We start from the raw sequence: 13,126 nt of genomic DNA on the forward strand, positions 1-13,126 counted from the left end.
CCTCTTTCGGGCATCAGAGCTAAGCTGAGGGACAGTGACGGGCAGGGTTCGGCCATGGAGCCAGGACACCTGGGTGCTGGGGCAGCGGGGAGGACCAGAGCCCCCGTCTGTGCTTCTCTTAAGTCACCAGATGAAAGGGCCCTGTCACTAGAGGTTGAGTGACAGTCTGCACCCTCGGTGGCCACTTTCAACAGGAGCGATCGCCCTGGCACCAGATGCAAGAATGCTGCAGGTTCACCTTCCTCACCTCGCTGGGTTTCTGCATTTCCACTTGGTCAACAAATATTTATGGGGTCTTCCCCGGTGGCTCAGTGGTTAAAAATCCACTGGTCTGGAAAGATCCCACATGCCGTGGAGCAGCTAAGCCTGTGCACCACAACTATGGAGCGTGCGCTCTAGAACCCATGTTCTGCAAGAGAAGCCGCTGCGATGAGAAGCCTGCACAACGCAAAGAAGAGTAGTCCCCGTTGGCGGCAACTAGAGAAACCTGAGTAGCAACAAAGTCCCAGTGAAGCCAAAAAGAAAGAAATTAATTCAATTAAAAGAAAACAAATATTTACAGAGCTTCCTTACGTGCCAGACTGACAGCTGGAGAGAGAGGCGTGGATGAACTCAAATATCACATGGGGCAGGGAAGCAGGCACGGGGAGGTGGGGGGAGAGACAAAATACTCAGGGTCTCTCAAAGAAGGCATCGGTTTGTGACTCTTCAGAGGCGGGGACAGGGCGGCCCTCACCCTGGCCTGGCCGCACCTCCCCCAGCAGCTCCTCAGCAGCAGGGAGTCCAAGCAGGAGTGAAAGGAGCCAGGCAGGTGGTAGACGAACAACTGGGAGAGCAGAGTCCTCTCTCCAGAGCAGCTGCCTCTCCAGGCTGCCCATGGACCACCCAGGAAATCTGGGAGCCGCTGGGGGGAGGAGGAAGGAGTGAGGGGTGCTGGGAGGCCTGGAGTCCCTGAACTAACCTCTCCAGGAGCCCCAGTGTGAGGCCAGATCTGGGAGGAAGGAAGCTGGATCCTGCACACCCATGTTCACACCCTCCCTCCACCTCCTAATCGACTGTCCCGGTAAGGAGTTTACAGCGTGCTCAGGGAAGAGATTCCAAAATGCAGGAGGCAGAGACCACGTTTAAATTCCGGTTATCTCTTGATCCACCTGAACATATGAAAGTGAACTTTGAACAGGATAAGTGCTTTAAGAAATTACATTCTCATTGAACCTGAAAAAGTACGTGTATGTCTGTATAACTGAGTCACTTTGCTATACACCTGAAACTAATACACATTGTAAATCAACTATACTTCCATAAAAAAATAAGTAATTTTTAATTTACATTTTTTTTTAACCAACCACAAGCTGAGAGCCCACGACACCCTTCAATATCACAACCTTCCTGCCAAACCAAAGCCCAGCCCCCAACATTTTGCTGACCAGAGACTCAGGTTTGATCCCTGGGTCAGGAAGATCCCCTGAGAAGGAAACAGCAACACACTCCGGTATCCTTGCCTGGAGAATCCCATGGACAGAGGAGCCTGGCAGGCTATAGTTCAGGGGTCACAGAGAGTCGGACAGGACTCAGCAACTGATCACAGCACTGGACAGTATGCTGTCACTTGTCATAAACTCAGTTTCATAAATTAACACCTCCCACCTCCATGAGTCTCCATCTCTAACAGATGAAGACAGCCTCCTTATAGGAAATCTCTTGCCCAAGACTGCAGGGCTCGCCATGGCTGAGCCAGGATTCCGACAGGCTCAGAGCTCTGTGATCCTACCTGCACACATCCTCCCTGACTCGAGCCTCCGCCACACAGGCTCTCATCCTTTCTGTGCATCCCCATCCTCACAGCTCTATCTTCCATCCTGTCTCCAGTGGGCAGCCTCTCTTGACTGCTCAAGCCAGAGGCCACCTGGCATCGCTGCCTCTTCCAGATGTCCCCTGTGCCGCTAAACCCCCATCCAGGCCTGTTCTGAGGACCCCACGGGCCGGAGATCCTGCCCAGGTCAGCTCAGACTTGGTGAAGAGTTGTCTTACGCTGCCTTCCTTGCAATGTTTTCCTGTCCAGTGTTTGAGAAGAGTTTTAGAATTTTGCTTGGAAAGTCTCATTGTCCTCAGAAATGACTCATGATCTCTTAGCAATCACTGTGTATATATGGGAGGATTCTTGAGATACAGAAGAGCCTGTAAAATTTTTGCAAATAGGATAAAACTGTGCTTATTTCGCTTGACAGTTATTAAGACTGACATCCATGTATTAGTTTCAATTTGTAGAGGAATCTCCCTATTTTTAGAAGCTATGAACATGTTGTTTTTGGAGATTAAATAATTTTGTGGGTCCTTGACAACCTAGACACAAGCCCTGTGTCTGCTGTCCAATGGGCAGAAGAGGCCTGCTCACCCTTAGCTGTGTGGCCTGTGTATCAGTTATACACAGACCACCTTAAAGCCCAGTCCTGCCCCCACCAGTCACGGCTTCAGACAGAGATTTTTGTCCAGCTGGCTGATAAAGTCTTATAACGACTAGCACAGCTACCATAAAATGAATGCTAATGGATTCAGGAAAAATGTCATAAACACACAAAAAAATCACAACTTCAACCACGGAGCCTTCAATCCTATACTCTTCAGCCCCTTTCCTAAAATATCTAGACATTTGAGATAATATTCCTTATACTATTCAAAATATTTGCATTCTCCTTCCTAAAAGCAACACGAAACAAGAATGCTTTGATTTCATTGCTTTGAAAGATGGTACAAGAAGACAGAACCTAAATAAAACAGAACATAAATATCAGAGAGTCTCTGGAAGTACTCCACCTCTAGATTTTTGTTTCTTGAGTAGCTAGTTCTAGAATCCCTTCCAAGTAGTTAGAGGGGAGCCGTGCTCATAATCTCCTGGACCTCCGTGCCCCTAAGGTGGCCAAGGCCTCCTATTACCTGCACACTGTCCTTGGGCTCAGGTCAGTTTCCTTCAGTAAATTTTAATCAGATGCAATCTGATAACACTTTAACACATACAACTAAACCAAACCTACTCACATGCCCAGCAGTTAGGGGAGGAGTAGGGGCCACTGAGGCTCTGTAAGAAATAAGGGGGGTTGGGGAGGGGGCAGCCCCTGCTTTGCTGGACCAACCAGTAGATCACATGATGCTGTCTCAACACTAGGAGCAAAAAATAATTCATCAAAAACAAAACAAACCCTGGGTAAACTTGGAATGAACAGAATCTACACGAACAAAATGCATTCTTTGATGAGCAAAACTTTAGGGCAGATACCCTTTAGCACATCACTGGGGCTGAGAGCAAAAGGCCTGGCTTTTAAACATGCTTTGCTAATATTGCTGACACAGCACTTCTCCACCTGAAGATCACAATGTTATTTCTATTTTCTGCATGTCCAGACCCCACATAAGTCTCTGTTTCGCCTGGGGGCAGGCCCAGGGACCTGAAAGTCAGATTTCATGTTGCCCTTGAGAGGGCATGGTTTCTGTTTCATCCATCATGTGCTAACATTGAAAACCAAGAAGAGGAAGGGAAACCCCAGAAGGAGAGACAGGGAAAAGGAGAGGGGTCCTGGGGACCCTGGCCTGGCGCTGCCCACCTCTTTCCGTTACTGTCCCGGAGCATCGCTCTGCCCATCACTCTGGACTTCGTCTCCAGCTCCTGCACCTCCTCCAGCAGTGTTTTCTTGCAGGTGTGCTTGGCCCTGTGTCCAAGGAAAAGACAAGAAGGACATGACATGTGAACTCAGGCATGACAACAGGCTGCTCCCCCATGGGCCCTCTCTGATGTCCTCTGACCCGGGCTGGGGCTCAGGGACACCGTGGAACATGCGCCAGCCCTGTGCCTGGCAAGGGCTCCACCTCTGCAACCTGGGAAGCACCCCAAGTCCTGCGGAATGGGCCCAGGCCACGGGTGTCAGCAAATGATCCCCTAAGAGCATTGTTTGTGGCTGCAGAGCTGGCTGATGTCCTCCAAGTCCAGACAGAAGCCCAGGGTTCCTGCAGGGTCACAGGTCTACCTCAAAAGCTGTCTACTGCAGGACCTAAAGACCCAGAAAATGTTCTAATCCTCACCCAAGTGGACACATGCGGGTTCTTTGGACTGTGTCCCAACTGTAAGGTCAAGAGCCTGGGGGAAACAGTCTTCTCTCTCCTTTTAGGGTAAAAAAAGTCACAGCAAGATGGAGTTATGATGCCAGAGGTCACTGTCATCACGGCAAACCCTTGATCTGAAATTTGGGTCAACACAAATATCCGGGCACAGATTTCCTTCCTTCTCTTGCAGACCTCAGCAGCGTAAAACAACAAACACAGTAGCAAAACAGGCTGGCCTTTCCAGCCTGTAAATCTCAAACTCTCTCCCTGACCTGCGGAAAGAGTTACCTGCACCTTCTCCTGATTAAACTAAGAAACACCTCACAATGTTTCAATAAGTGTCTGATTGCAAAGGTCTTCCTAAAATTGAGATTAAACAGAGGATGGCTGGTTGGAAGCCATACAGGTGAAGAAAGGGCACTGATGGAGATACAGGCTAGAAATGAGAAAAGAGAAACTGTAAAAAAGCAAACGACTCTAGCAGAGCAGCACAGGGCAGTGTTTTTCTGAAAAACTTTTTCTAGTTTTTCTGCAGAAGTGCATGTGGGCTGCCCATCAAGCACCCAGACTCAGAGACAGAATCAGAACCAAATTGAGTGTGTCTGCAAAGACATGGCACAATGCAACGGAACCTTCTGGAGACCTGAGCTGCTCCACGGAACCACGTGCTCCCATCCACCTTCCACCTTCAAGGAGTCTGGGAGGACAGCGCCCAGTTGTCTGCTGACACCCCAAGTTCATTTCCGGTGGAGAGTCAGAGCGGAGGCTCTGTGTAAGTGTAGGTCATTCATTTCCCCACAGGAAACAAGAACTGAACCACACAGTTTTCACACATAATTCCTTAACCACACCAAGCAGTGTCCTGAGACTCAGGGGCGATTAAAACACTGCAGTTCAAAGCGGAGACAGGGGAATTTTCATTTAAACAAGAAATGAGAAAATGTTTAACTTTGTGCTGGAAAGAAGACAAAAAGAACGTGACAGTGTTCACTATGAATGAATATGCCAGGCCCAACGTCTACCTTTGATCTCAACTGGGCTTCTGGGCTGTACTGATAAGAGCCATCTGGGTAAACAGCCAGCCCCACTCCACTTGGATTCACCCCAGATACACCGGTCCTGTGGAGTGTGTCTGGCTTGTCCTTACTGTTTCAGGAATGTCTTCACTCCAGCATCCTCCCTTCCTTCTTCCTTTCTCGCCCACAGAGCAAGCAGTGCTCATCAACCTCTAGACCAGCCCCCAGTGTTATTCTCTGGGTTGGGGTAGGGGAAGGGAAACATGAAGAAGTAGGCTTGAAACAGGAAGGCTGGACCACAGGGCACAGAGCATCAGAAACCTACAGCTTAGGCCAAGAGAAAAGAGACTTTGAACCACAGGACTGAACCCACCAGGTTTCACTCATTCATAAAATTGCTCAAGAAGGAAGTAAGCATGTTGATTCTACTAGGCCTTGTTTACGTCCCCAGTAGATGAAAATGCATTCATACCCAAGAGTTATTCAGCAATTTTGTAGTATTTCTACAAGGCTAGTTCCCAGGAGTCAGCCTGGGAAGTTAACCAGTATGAGAACATGGCTAGTCTTCCTGCCTGGAGCACTGCAGTAGAGTTGATGCTAGCAATTTAAAACCATGTTTTTGGGGACTGTCCTGGTGGTCCAGAGGCTAAGACTCTGAGCTCCCAATGCAGGGACCCTGGGTTCAATTTCTGGTCAGGGAACTAGATCCTGAATTTGTGGTTGCTGTTTAGTCCCTAAGTTGTGTCCGACTCTTGCGACCCCATGGACTGTGGCCCACCAGGATCCTCTGTCCATGGAATTCTCCAGGCAAGAATACTGGAATGGGTTGCCTTTCCAGGGCACCTTCCCGAACCAGGGATCAAACCTGAGTCTCCTGCATTGGCAGGCGGATTCTTTACCACCAGAGAAGCCTCCAGGGCATCCCAGATCCTGCCTGCTGCAACTAAAAGTTCCACATGCCACAATGAAGACTGAAGATCCCACATGCGCAACTAAGACCAGTGCAGTCAAGTAAATAAATAAAAATAGCTAAAAATATTTTTCTTCAAGAATCTTTACCTAATAAGGCCTTACTTAGAGAAATGATTCTAAGACCTCCCCTGCCAAAGTCTACATTTGTCATCGACTAAAATCTAATACTTCTAAGTTTCAAAAAGACAGCCACTAAGTAGTAACCACTGGTAAGGAAATCAGGTCTCACCATGAGCTGGGGTTGGGTTTGTTCTGAATCACAGCTTGGGCAGAGTGAACCCAATTACCTGTGGATGGCTGTTTCCCAGGGCTCCTCCCCCAACCCCATGTCCAGAGGCCAGGTGAGCACAGAAGAGCAGGTGGGGATGCTTAGACCCTGTAAGAGTGTGTGGCAGTCCGCACTGAACCTTCAGAGAGAGTGAAAGGTATTCTCCAGGTTATCAGAGATTTTTGAAATAAGTAAGTCGGCCTAAAACCCTGAACTTTTCGTCTTCTTGTTTCTGAATTTTTTTCCTGGACTCCTTTTCTTTTTTTTTCTTATGGAAGGAGAACAAGTCAGAAGGAAACATTAGATTCTAAATGTGGATGAAAATGTAAATAGAATGTGCCTCAAAAGAAATAAGTCTAGTTGGAAGGTTTTTTTTTTTTTTTTTTTAATCAAGGCCCCGTTGTACACAGAAATTTCTTAATACCTTTTATTTCCACTTAACTGCCTATCGGGGATTATAATAAGGAAATGAAGTCATTCTGGACTTGCCGAATGTACTGTGTGCTAACTGGTAAGGTATAGGAGATACAGTTAGATAAAAAGAGATGGGTCCCTGAGTTCTGTGGCCTTGAGCTTTATATTATTTTTATAAAGCAACGTAAGTGAATTGTTGCTTTATGAGCATAAGTACATGGGAGCTTACCTAAGAATGTTGTCATGGGGAAACATTTTGGAAGCACGTGAGCTAAAGGATATTAAAGGAGTTCTGGACAATTTAAACTGCATGCATCTAATAAAAATATTCATTAGCCAGGTAGCATCTATCATCAATTATTTTAATAAAAGATGTGTTAGTTTAGTCCCTCACGAAAATTCTGGTTAACAGAGTAACAGAAGAAGTTTTTTTGCGAAGTCCAAATCTGCCTTAACATAGTTTAATAATGGATTTTCATTCAGAAATTTGATAGACTTCACTGAAAAAAATCACCAAATTGCCTCATGCTATTTTTTCTTCCTTACGCTTAACTGTGCAGGTCCTGAAAATGGGAGAGAGACTGGGCAAAGAAAGAGGGAAAATGTAGGAAGACAGAGCAATCTGCGTGCACAGAAATGCACAGTTAAGTCCCCTATATACGAACCATCAAGTTGCGAACTTTCAAAAATGAGAATGTGTATTTGGTTCCAGCACGGAGCCAGCACCTCTCCATCCACATCAGGTGTGAAGGACACTGCAGCTGGCCTGCCTCCTACTGCTGACGACCCTTCAGCCCTCCCACCTCCCACCTCCCCTCCCTCCGCTGCTCAATAACTCTTCTTGTCTGTTCATTCGATGCCAGCCCCTGTGTGCCTGCTATTGTACTACTAGGTACTGTAAGATTAAAAATGTTTTATTTTTTATGTATTACTTGTGTTAAGAGTGCTATAGATCACTACAGTACTATATAGCTGGTTATGTTATTTATAGTTGGGTACCTAGGCTAACTCTGTTGGACGTTTGAACAAATTGGATTTAGCAAACACACTCTTGGAATGGAAATCGTTTGTGTGTAAGGGACTCCCTGTATGTGAAAAGGCAGGACTGCTTTGCGCTGGAATTTAAAAGTGTTTTCAAAGTAGAGTTAACCACCAAATCTCAAAATAAAGCTAAAAGGTCTTAAGACTGGCCCAAGGCAAGATGAAAGAATCACAGCAAATTTACAGAAGGTTCCAGACACTGCCTCAAGCTGATTCAGCTGCCCCTGACTCCCTATCATGTCACTCAAGTTCTCTTCTCCAGAGTCCAAGGTGCAGCCTGGCACATCACGTGACAAGAAACATTATACAGTCTGAACCAAATGACGGGCAATTTTCTGGACAATTGGGATTAATATTTTTGTTCAGTGTGTAGGAAGGAAAAACAGGACAGCTTTGTAAAGCTGAAGAAAGAGAAATGACAGGTAAGGATCATGGCCTCATTAGAGGTAAGCAACTCATAATACACTTTCCCTGGGAGAAGTCTCTGAATTTACTTGAAGTGAAGTGAAGTGAAAATCACTCAGTTGTGTCTGACTCTTTGTGATCCCATGGACTGTACAGTCCATGGAATTCTCCAGGCCAGAATACTGGAGTGGGTAGCCTTTCCCTTCTCCAGGGGATCTTCTCAACCCAGGGATCGAACCCAGGCCTCCTGCATTGCAGGTGGATTCTTTATCAGTTGAGATATCAGGAAAGCCCCCGAATTTACTTGACTCAACAATAAATATTTCAGGCTGGGAGTATAATAGGAGATAAAAGATGGACTCCTTGATCAGAAGCAAAATGTCCAAAGAAACTTGCCGAATTCTTGCTTTTGAGGAGAGGGGTAAGTATAGATTAGACATTAACTATGTATTATTGGTCATATATTTTGGGCAAACACTCTGGGTCACAGGCTATACATGCCATACAATCCAAATTAAATGAGACAAAAATGCATTTCAGGAGATGGGTCTGGAATTCAGAGGGGCCTTTCCTGCACCTACCTGGCTGGCAACTGCCTTGGAAAGAAGTGACTTCCCTTTCCATATGGTGGAGCTGGAGGCAGTGTCCTTGTTAAAATGTAAATAGCGCTAATCTGACAGTGCCAGGAAACGCCCCCCCCGCCCCCCCCAGAAAAATCCCGTTGGAGAGGATAGATAATTTGCTTCACGCAGACAGGGAACTCTTCCTTGGAATGTATTAGAAAAGATCCAGAAAACACAGGAGGTGGCAGAGATATTGCAATCTGCAAATACTCTCTTTTGAAATGGTAGAAAGATACTCCTGCCAGCATCTCACTTAGTAAATATATCAGTCTCAGCAAAAAATGTATGGTAGAAACCAATACAATATTGTAAAGCAATTATCCTTCAATTAAAAATAAATTTAAAATTGTGTACTAATAAAATTTTTTCATGACATTAATTTGATAGTTGAATTAAGAGACCAAGATTAATTCATAATCAAGTTATTAGTCTAAAACTATACACTAAAAAGTGATCTGATGTAATTAAGACCACATTCTATTTACCTAAAACTAACTTGATGATCTTGCAAAACTGAAGAAATTTGGCAAGACAATGTATTGTGCCATAATTGGGCTGTGTTATGAGCACAAGTCATAGAACTCAGATTTTCTTTCAGTTCATTTATTAGATTAAGAAAACATCTTTCTTGGATATCATAGTTTGATTTCCAAGGATTCAAATTCTGCTATTTATAGAACACAGTTTTAGCGGATAAAATGGAAGTAGTGATAAATCAAAGTTTTTGAGAAATCACAGTTATTTAATTTTCACTAACAGTTGTAAAACTTAGTGAAGAGAAGGAAAAAAAGAAAACACCCAAAATATGTGCTATAAATTCCTCTCTCCCACCTTCTCTCTCTGCAGATCATTGGTTGTCAAGATAATGCCAAGATAAAGATTTTTTTCAAAATATATTCCTACCTGTTAGGTAGGAGCAGTTCTCATTGAGTGTAGGAGGAAGGGAGAGAGAAAAATAAAATCTGATGTCATCTCCTGGAAGGTTTGGAATCAAGTCTCAATTCTCTACCTTAGAGATGCCAAATAATTATGCTTTGCCCAAAGTAATACCAATCCAGGAGTCTCGATTTTCAGGGAAGTTGGCAACAGTATAAGTCATCAGGTCTAACCCTGTCCTCAAAAATTAACCTGACCTCTTTTGCAGTATTCCTTCTTTTCCTTGCAGATGAAATAAATTTTATCTTGGAAACTTGTAGCTTTTTTTCACATTGTAAATAAGATAGTTAGAAAATAATATATTTTGAAACACAAACAAAAATGGAGCATAAGTTATTTCTTATTGAACCTATGTAATAATTTTGTCATTGTGATTAATCTTCTCATAGACTTGTAAACTGACACTTCAGGAAAATTATATTTGAAGGATTCTTACTGGGAGTAAATTGGAAAAACAAAGACTACTTGATTCTAAGCATCTGGTGATTTGAAATGACTTACATATACACACAATTTCCCTTTAAGCATGGAGTTTAAAGTCAGACTATATTTGTGATCACTCAGCATTGATAAAAACCAATGAATTTTGAGGGACTTGTCTAGTGATCCAGTGGTTACGGATCTGCCTTGTAATACAGGGGATGCTGGTTCAATCCCTGGCCAGGGAACTAAGATCCCACATGCCTGGAGGAGCTGAGTCCTCACACTGCAACTACGGAGTTCACATCACAACTGCAGACTTCATGCAACACAAAGAAAGATCCTGCATGATGTGATGAAGCTCTTGTGTGCCGCAACTAAGACCCAACACAGCTAAATTTTTTTAAAAAATCAATGAATTTTGAGTTACGCTTCTTAACCCTGGTGGAATGGATCTGTACTCAGAAATTCTCCATTATAATCCTGTACAAGCAACACCTCTCTTGACATTCACACAGTCTGACTCCTTTTCTACTATATTCTCCTATCAAGGTGAAGCACAGGTTAAAAGAAAACAAAACAAAACAAGCCAACATCCTTTATATCTGCTATGGCAGGTGGCAGGAGACCTGTGACTTCAGAAATCTCACAGCATCTAACACCCTATGGAGGGGCTTGCTAAAGCCTAATAGAAGACACAGGACAAGACCTGGGGTATCACTTTATCTCTCACTTACGCTCTCCACGCCACGTCTTCGATCAGACATGCGGTGGGAACCAGAAATAATCCCAGCCAGAAGTGCGCAGAGCTCAGAACCATGGTTGCCTGCAAAAACCAGAAGTGACACGTGCATTAACGCTGCTGAGAGAGAGAAACGTAATTTAATCAGTATAAAACGCCCCTTAAGCAAAAGAAGGTTATTGAGTTCAATGAAAGCTGAAATACACACTCAGGAAGAATGTCAAGGGGACCAACCAGTGGCGAGAGCCCCTCGCCATGATCTCCATCAGCTCTTGCCTCCACCCTGATAAGTTGACGAGTTTTGTCTCCTCTTTTATAAAGCACTTCAAACCCCTTCATGGCAACAGGAGTGGGAGTGGGAAAGGAAGCAAGATTAGCTCAAGTCTCAGAACTGAACCTGAGACGCGATCTCCCGATGCTGCCCACCCAGAGTTACACTGCCTCTTTAAGTGTTACATGCTGTGTATTTGTCCGTATACATTGATGCACATGATGGCTTTTGTGTGTTCTGTTTTGGAATCTCCTCAGCTTAAAAAAAAAAAAAATTCACGGGCCTCTAACAGTGCATCACTCCAGGCCTTGATCCACTGAGACTATGCAGACCACCAACCACTGGACCCACCGTGAGATCACATGTCAGGAAAAATGCATGCAGAGGTCTCTCAGAGGGAGTGCACTGCAGTTTTCATAGCTCTTTGGCTATCTCTAGTTCCCATTTCTCATACAGAAAGCATTAACACAGAAGGAAAATTTAACTCACCCACCCAGCCACAGCAGCCCTAGCAAACCACAGGGAGACGCTGAATTATCCAGGTTCTTTCTGCAGGTCCCGCCTTTCTCCTCCAAACCTATCCCAGGTTGATGGAGCAGCAGAAGGCGGGCTTGTTAAAGCTACATTTGTGGGGCTACTACATCCTGGATCATTACCGGCTGGTATATTTATCAAAGAATACAATCACTTAAAAATAAAGTCTTATAGAAATGACAATTATCTGATAAACTGAAGGTGTTAGCTAATGCTGTGATGGTAATCATTTTTCAAGACGTACGTGGATCAAATTGACATGCTGTATGTGCCCCTTGAACATACGATGTTAGATGTCAACTGTGTCTCAATAAAGCTGGGATATGCTTTTTGAGAAAAGTAAAAATAATATTTGATAACAATCATGTATGTGCTATTTAAAGTGGGTTATGAAACATCAGTAAGAACTCTCATGGCTGAGGGAAAGGAGGAAAATAATCTTTGAACCCAGCTGACAAAGGTTATGTGGGGATTTGGAAGTATGGTTTTGTCGTTGGTTTTTAAAACTTGGAGCTGTTAAAACATATCGTGGAAATAACTGATTTTGAGGGTGTGTCTCCAGAAAGATTTTCTAGTGTCTTGATTTTCACATATTGACTAAGTTCGAGGTACTGAAATCTCTGCCAAGGCCATAGCTATTGGTATTGAAATTGAGATTTAGTTAGATTGTTCTTATTCTCTTAGCATTAAAAAAAAAACCAAGGTTTATTAAACTGGACTAGGTGACAAACAGCATTACTTACTCCCTTCTCCCCACCCACATACACTACTGAGTGAGGCATCCTTTTGATGTGCTAACAGCCCTACTAGGAGGAAGGCACCCTCAGTTAACCCATCTTTAGCTAGTGAGGACTCTTGGGTTGGGTGCCAAATGCACGGGCTTCCCTGGCAGCTCAGTGGTGAAGAATCCACCCACCAATGCAGGAGACTCCAGTTTGATCCCTGGGCCAGGAAGAGCCCTTGGGGAAGAAAATGGCAACCCACTCCAGTATTCTTGTCTGGAAAATCCTATGGACAGAGGAGCCTGGCAGGCTACAGTCCATGGGGTCACAAAGAGTTGGACATGACTGAGAACACATCCCAGGTGCAGAGGAACCTCTTGCAGTAAATCAGAGGGAAGTGAGGCTTGCCACAGCTGGTGAGAGCCCAGAGAGGGTAGAGATGGTCTGGATGTAACACAGCACAGCACCATATCTGGACAGACCAGGGGTGCTGTGAAACAAGTGGCCAGGGATTACAGCACGCAGAAACTTCTGCAGGCTCCTCATCACACACACACACAGTGTCCATGGTGCGCAGGACCAGCCACCTACGGACGTGGTGACAGACGAGAGAAGGTTCTAGAAACGAGGCTGGAGGAGCCTGAGTTGGGCAAGGTCGGTCTGTGTT

The 13,126-nt window shown here is 44.7% G+C and overlaps 1 protein-coding gene across 1 annotated transcript in view; it reads right to left on the bottom strand.

Annotated features, from left to right (window-relative positions):
* The window catches only part of LOC136144073 (phospholipid-transporting ATPase IB), a 389,187-nt gene that overhangs the window by 41,178 nt on the left and 334,883 nt on the right, over window positions 1-13,126 (bottom strand). Inside the window, exons 33-34 of the mRNA XM_065901698.1 lie at window positions 10,928-11,016; window positions 3,600-3,704 (exon numbers count right to left, since the gene is read on the bottom strand). Of these exons, the coding sequence (XP_065757770.1) occupies window positions 3,600-3,704; window positions 10,928-11,016 (194 nt within the window). The remainder of the gene's footprint in view (window positions 1-3,599; window positions 3,705-10,927; window positions 11,017-13,126) is intronic.

Source organism: Muntiacus reevesi, chromosome 11 (genome assembly GCF_963930625.1).
Source record: "Muntiacus reevesi chromosome 11, mMunRee1.1, whole genome shotgun sequence".
NCBI lineage: Eukaryota > Metazoa > Chordata > Mammalia > Artiodactyla > Cervidae > Muntiacus > Muntiacus reevesi.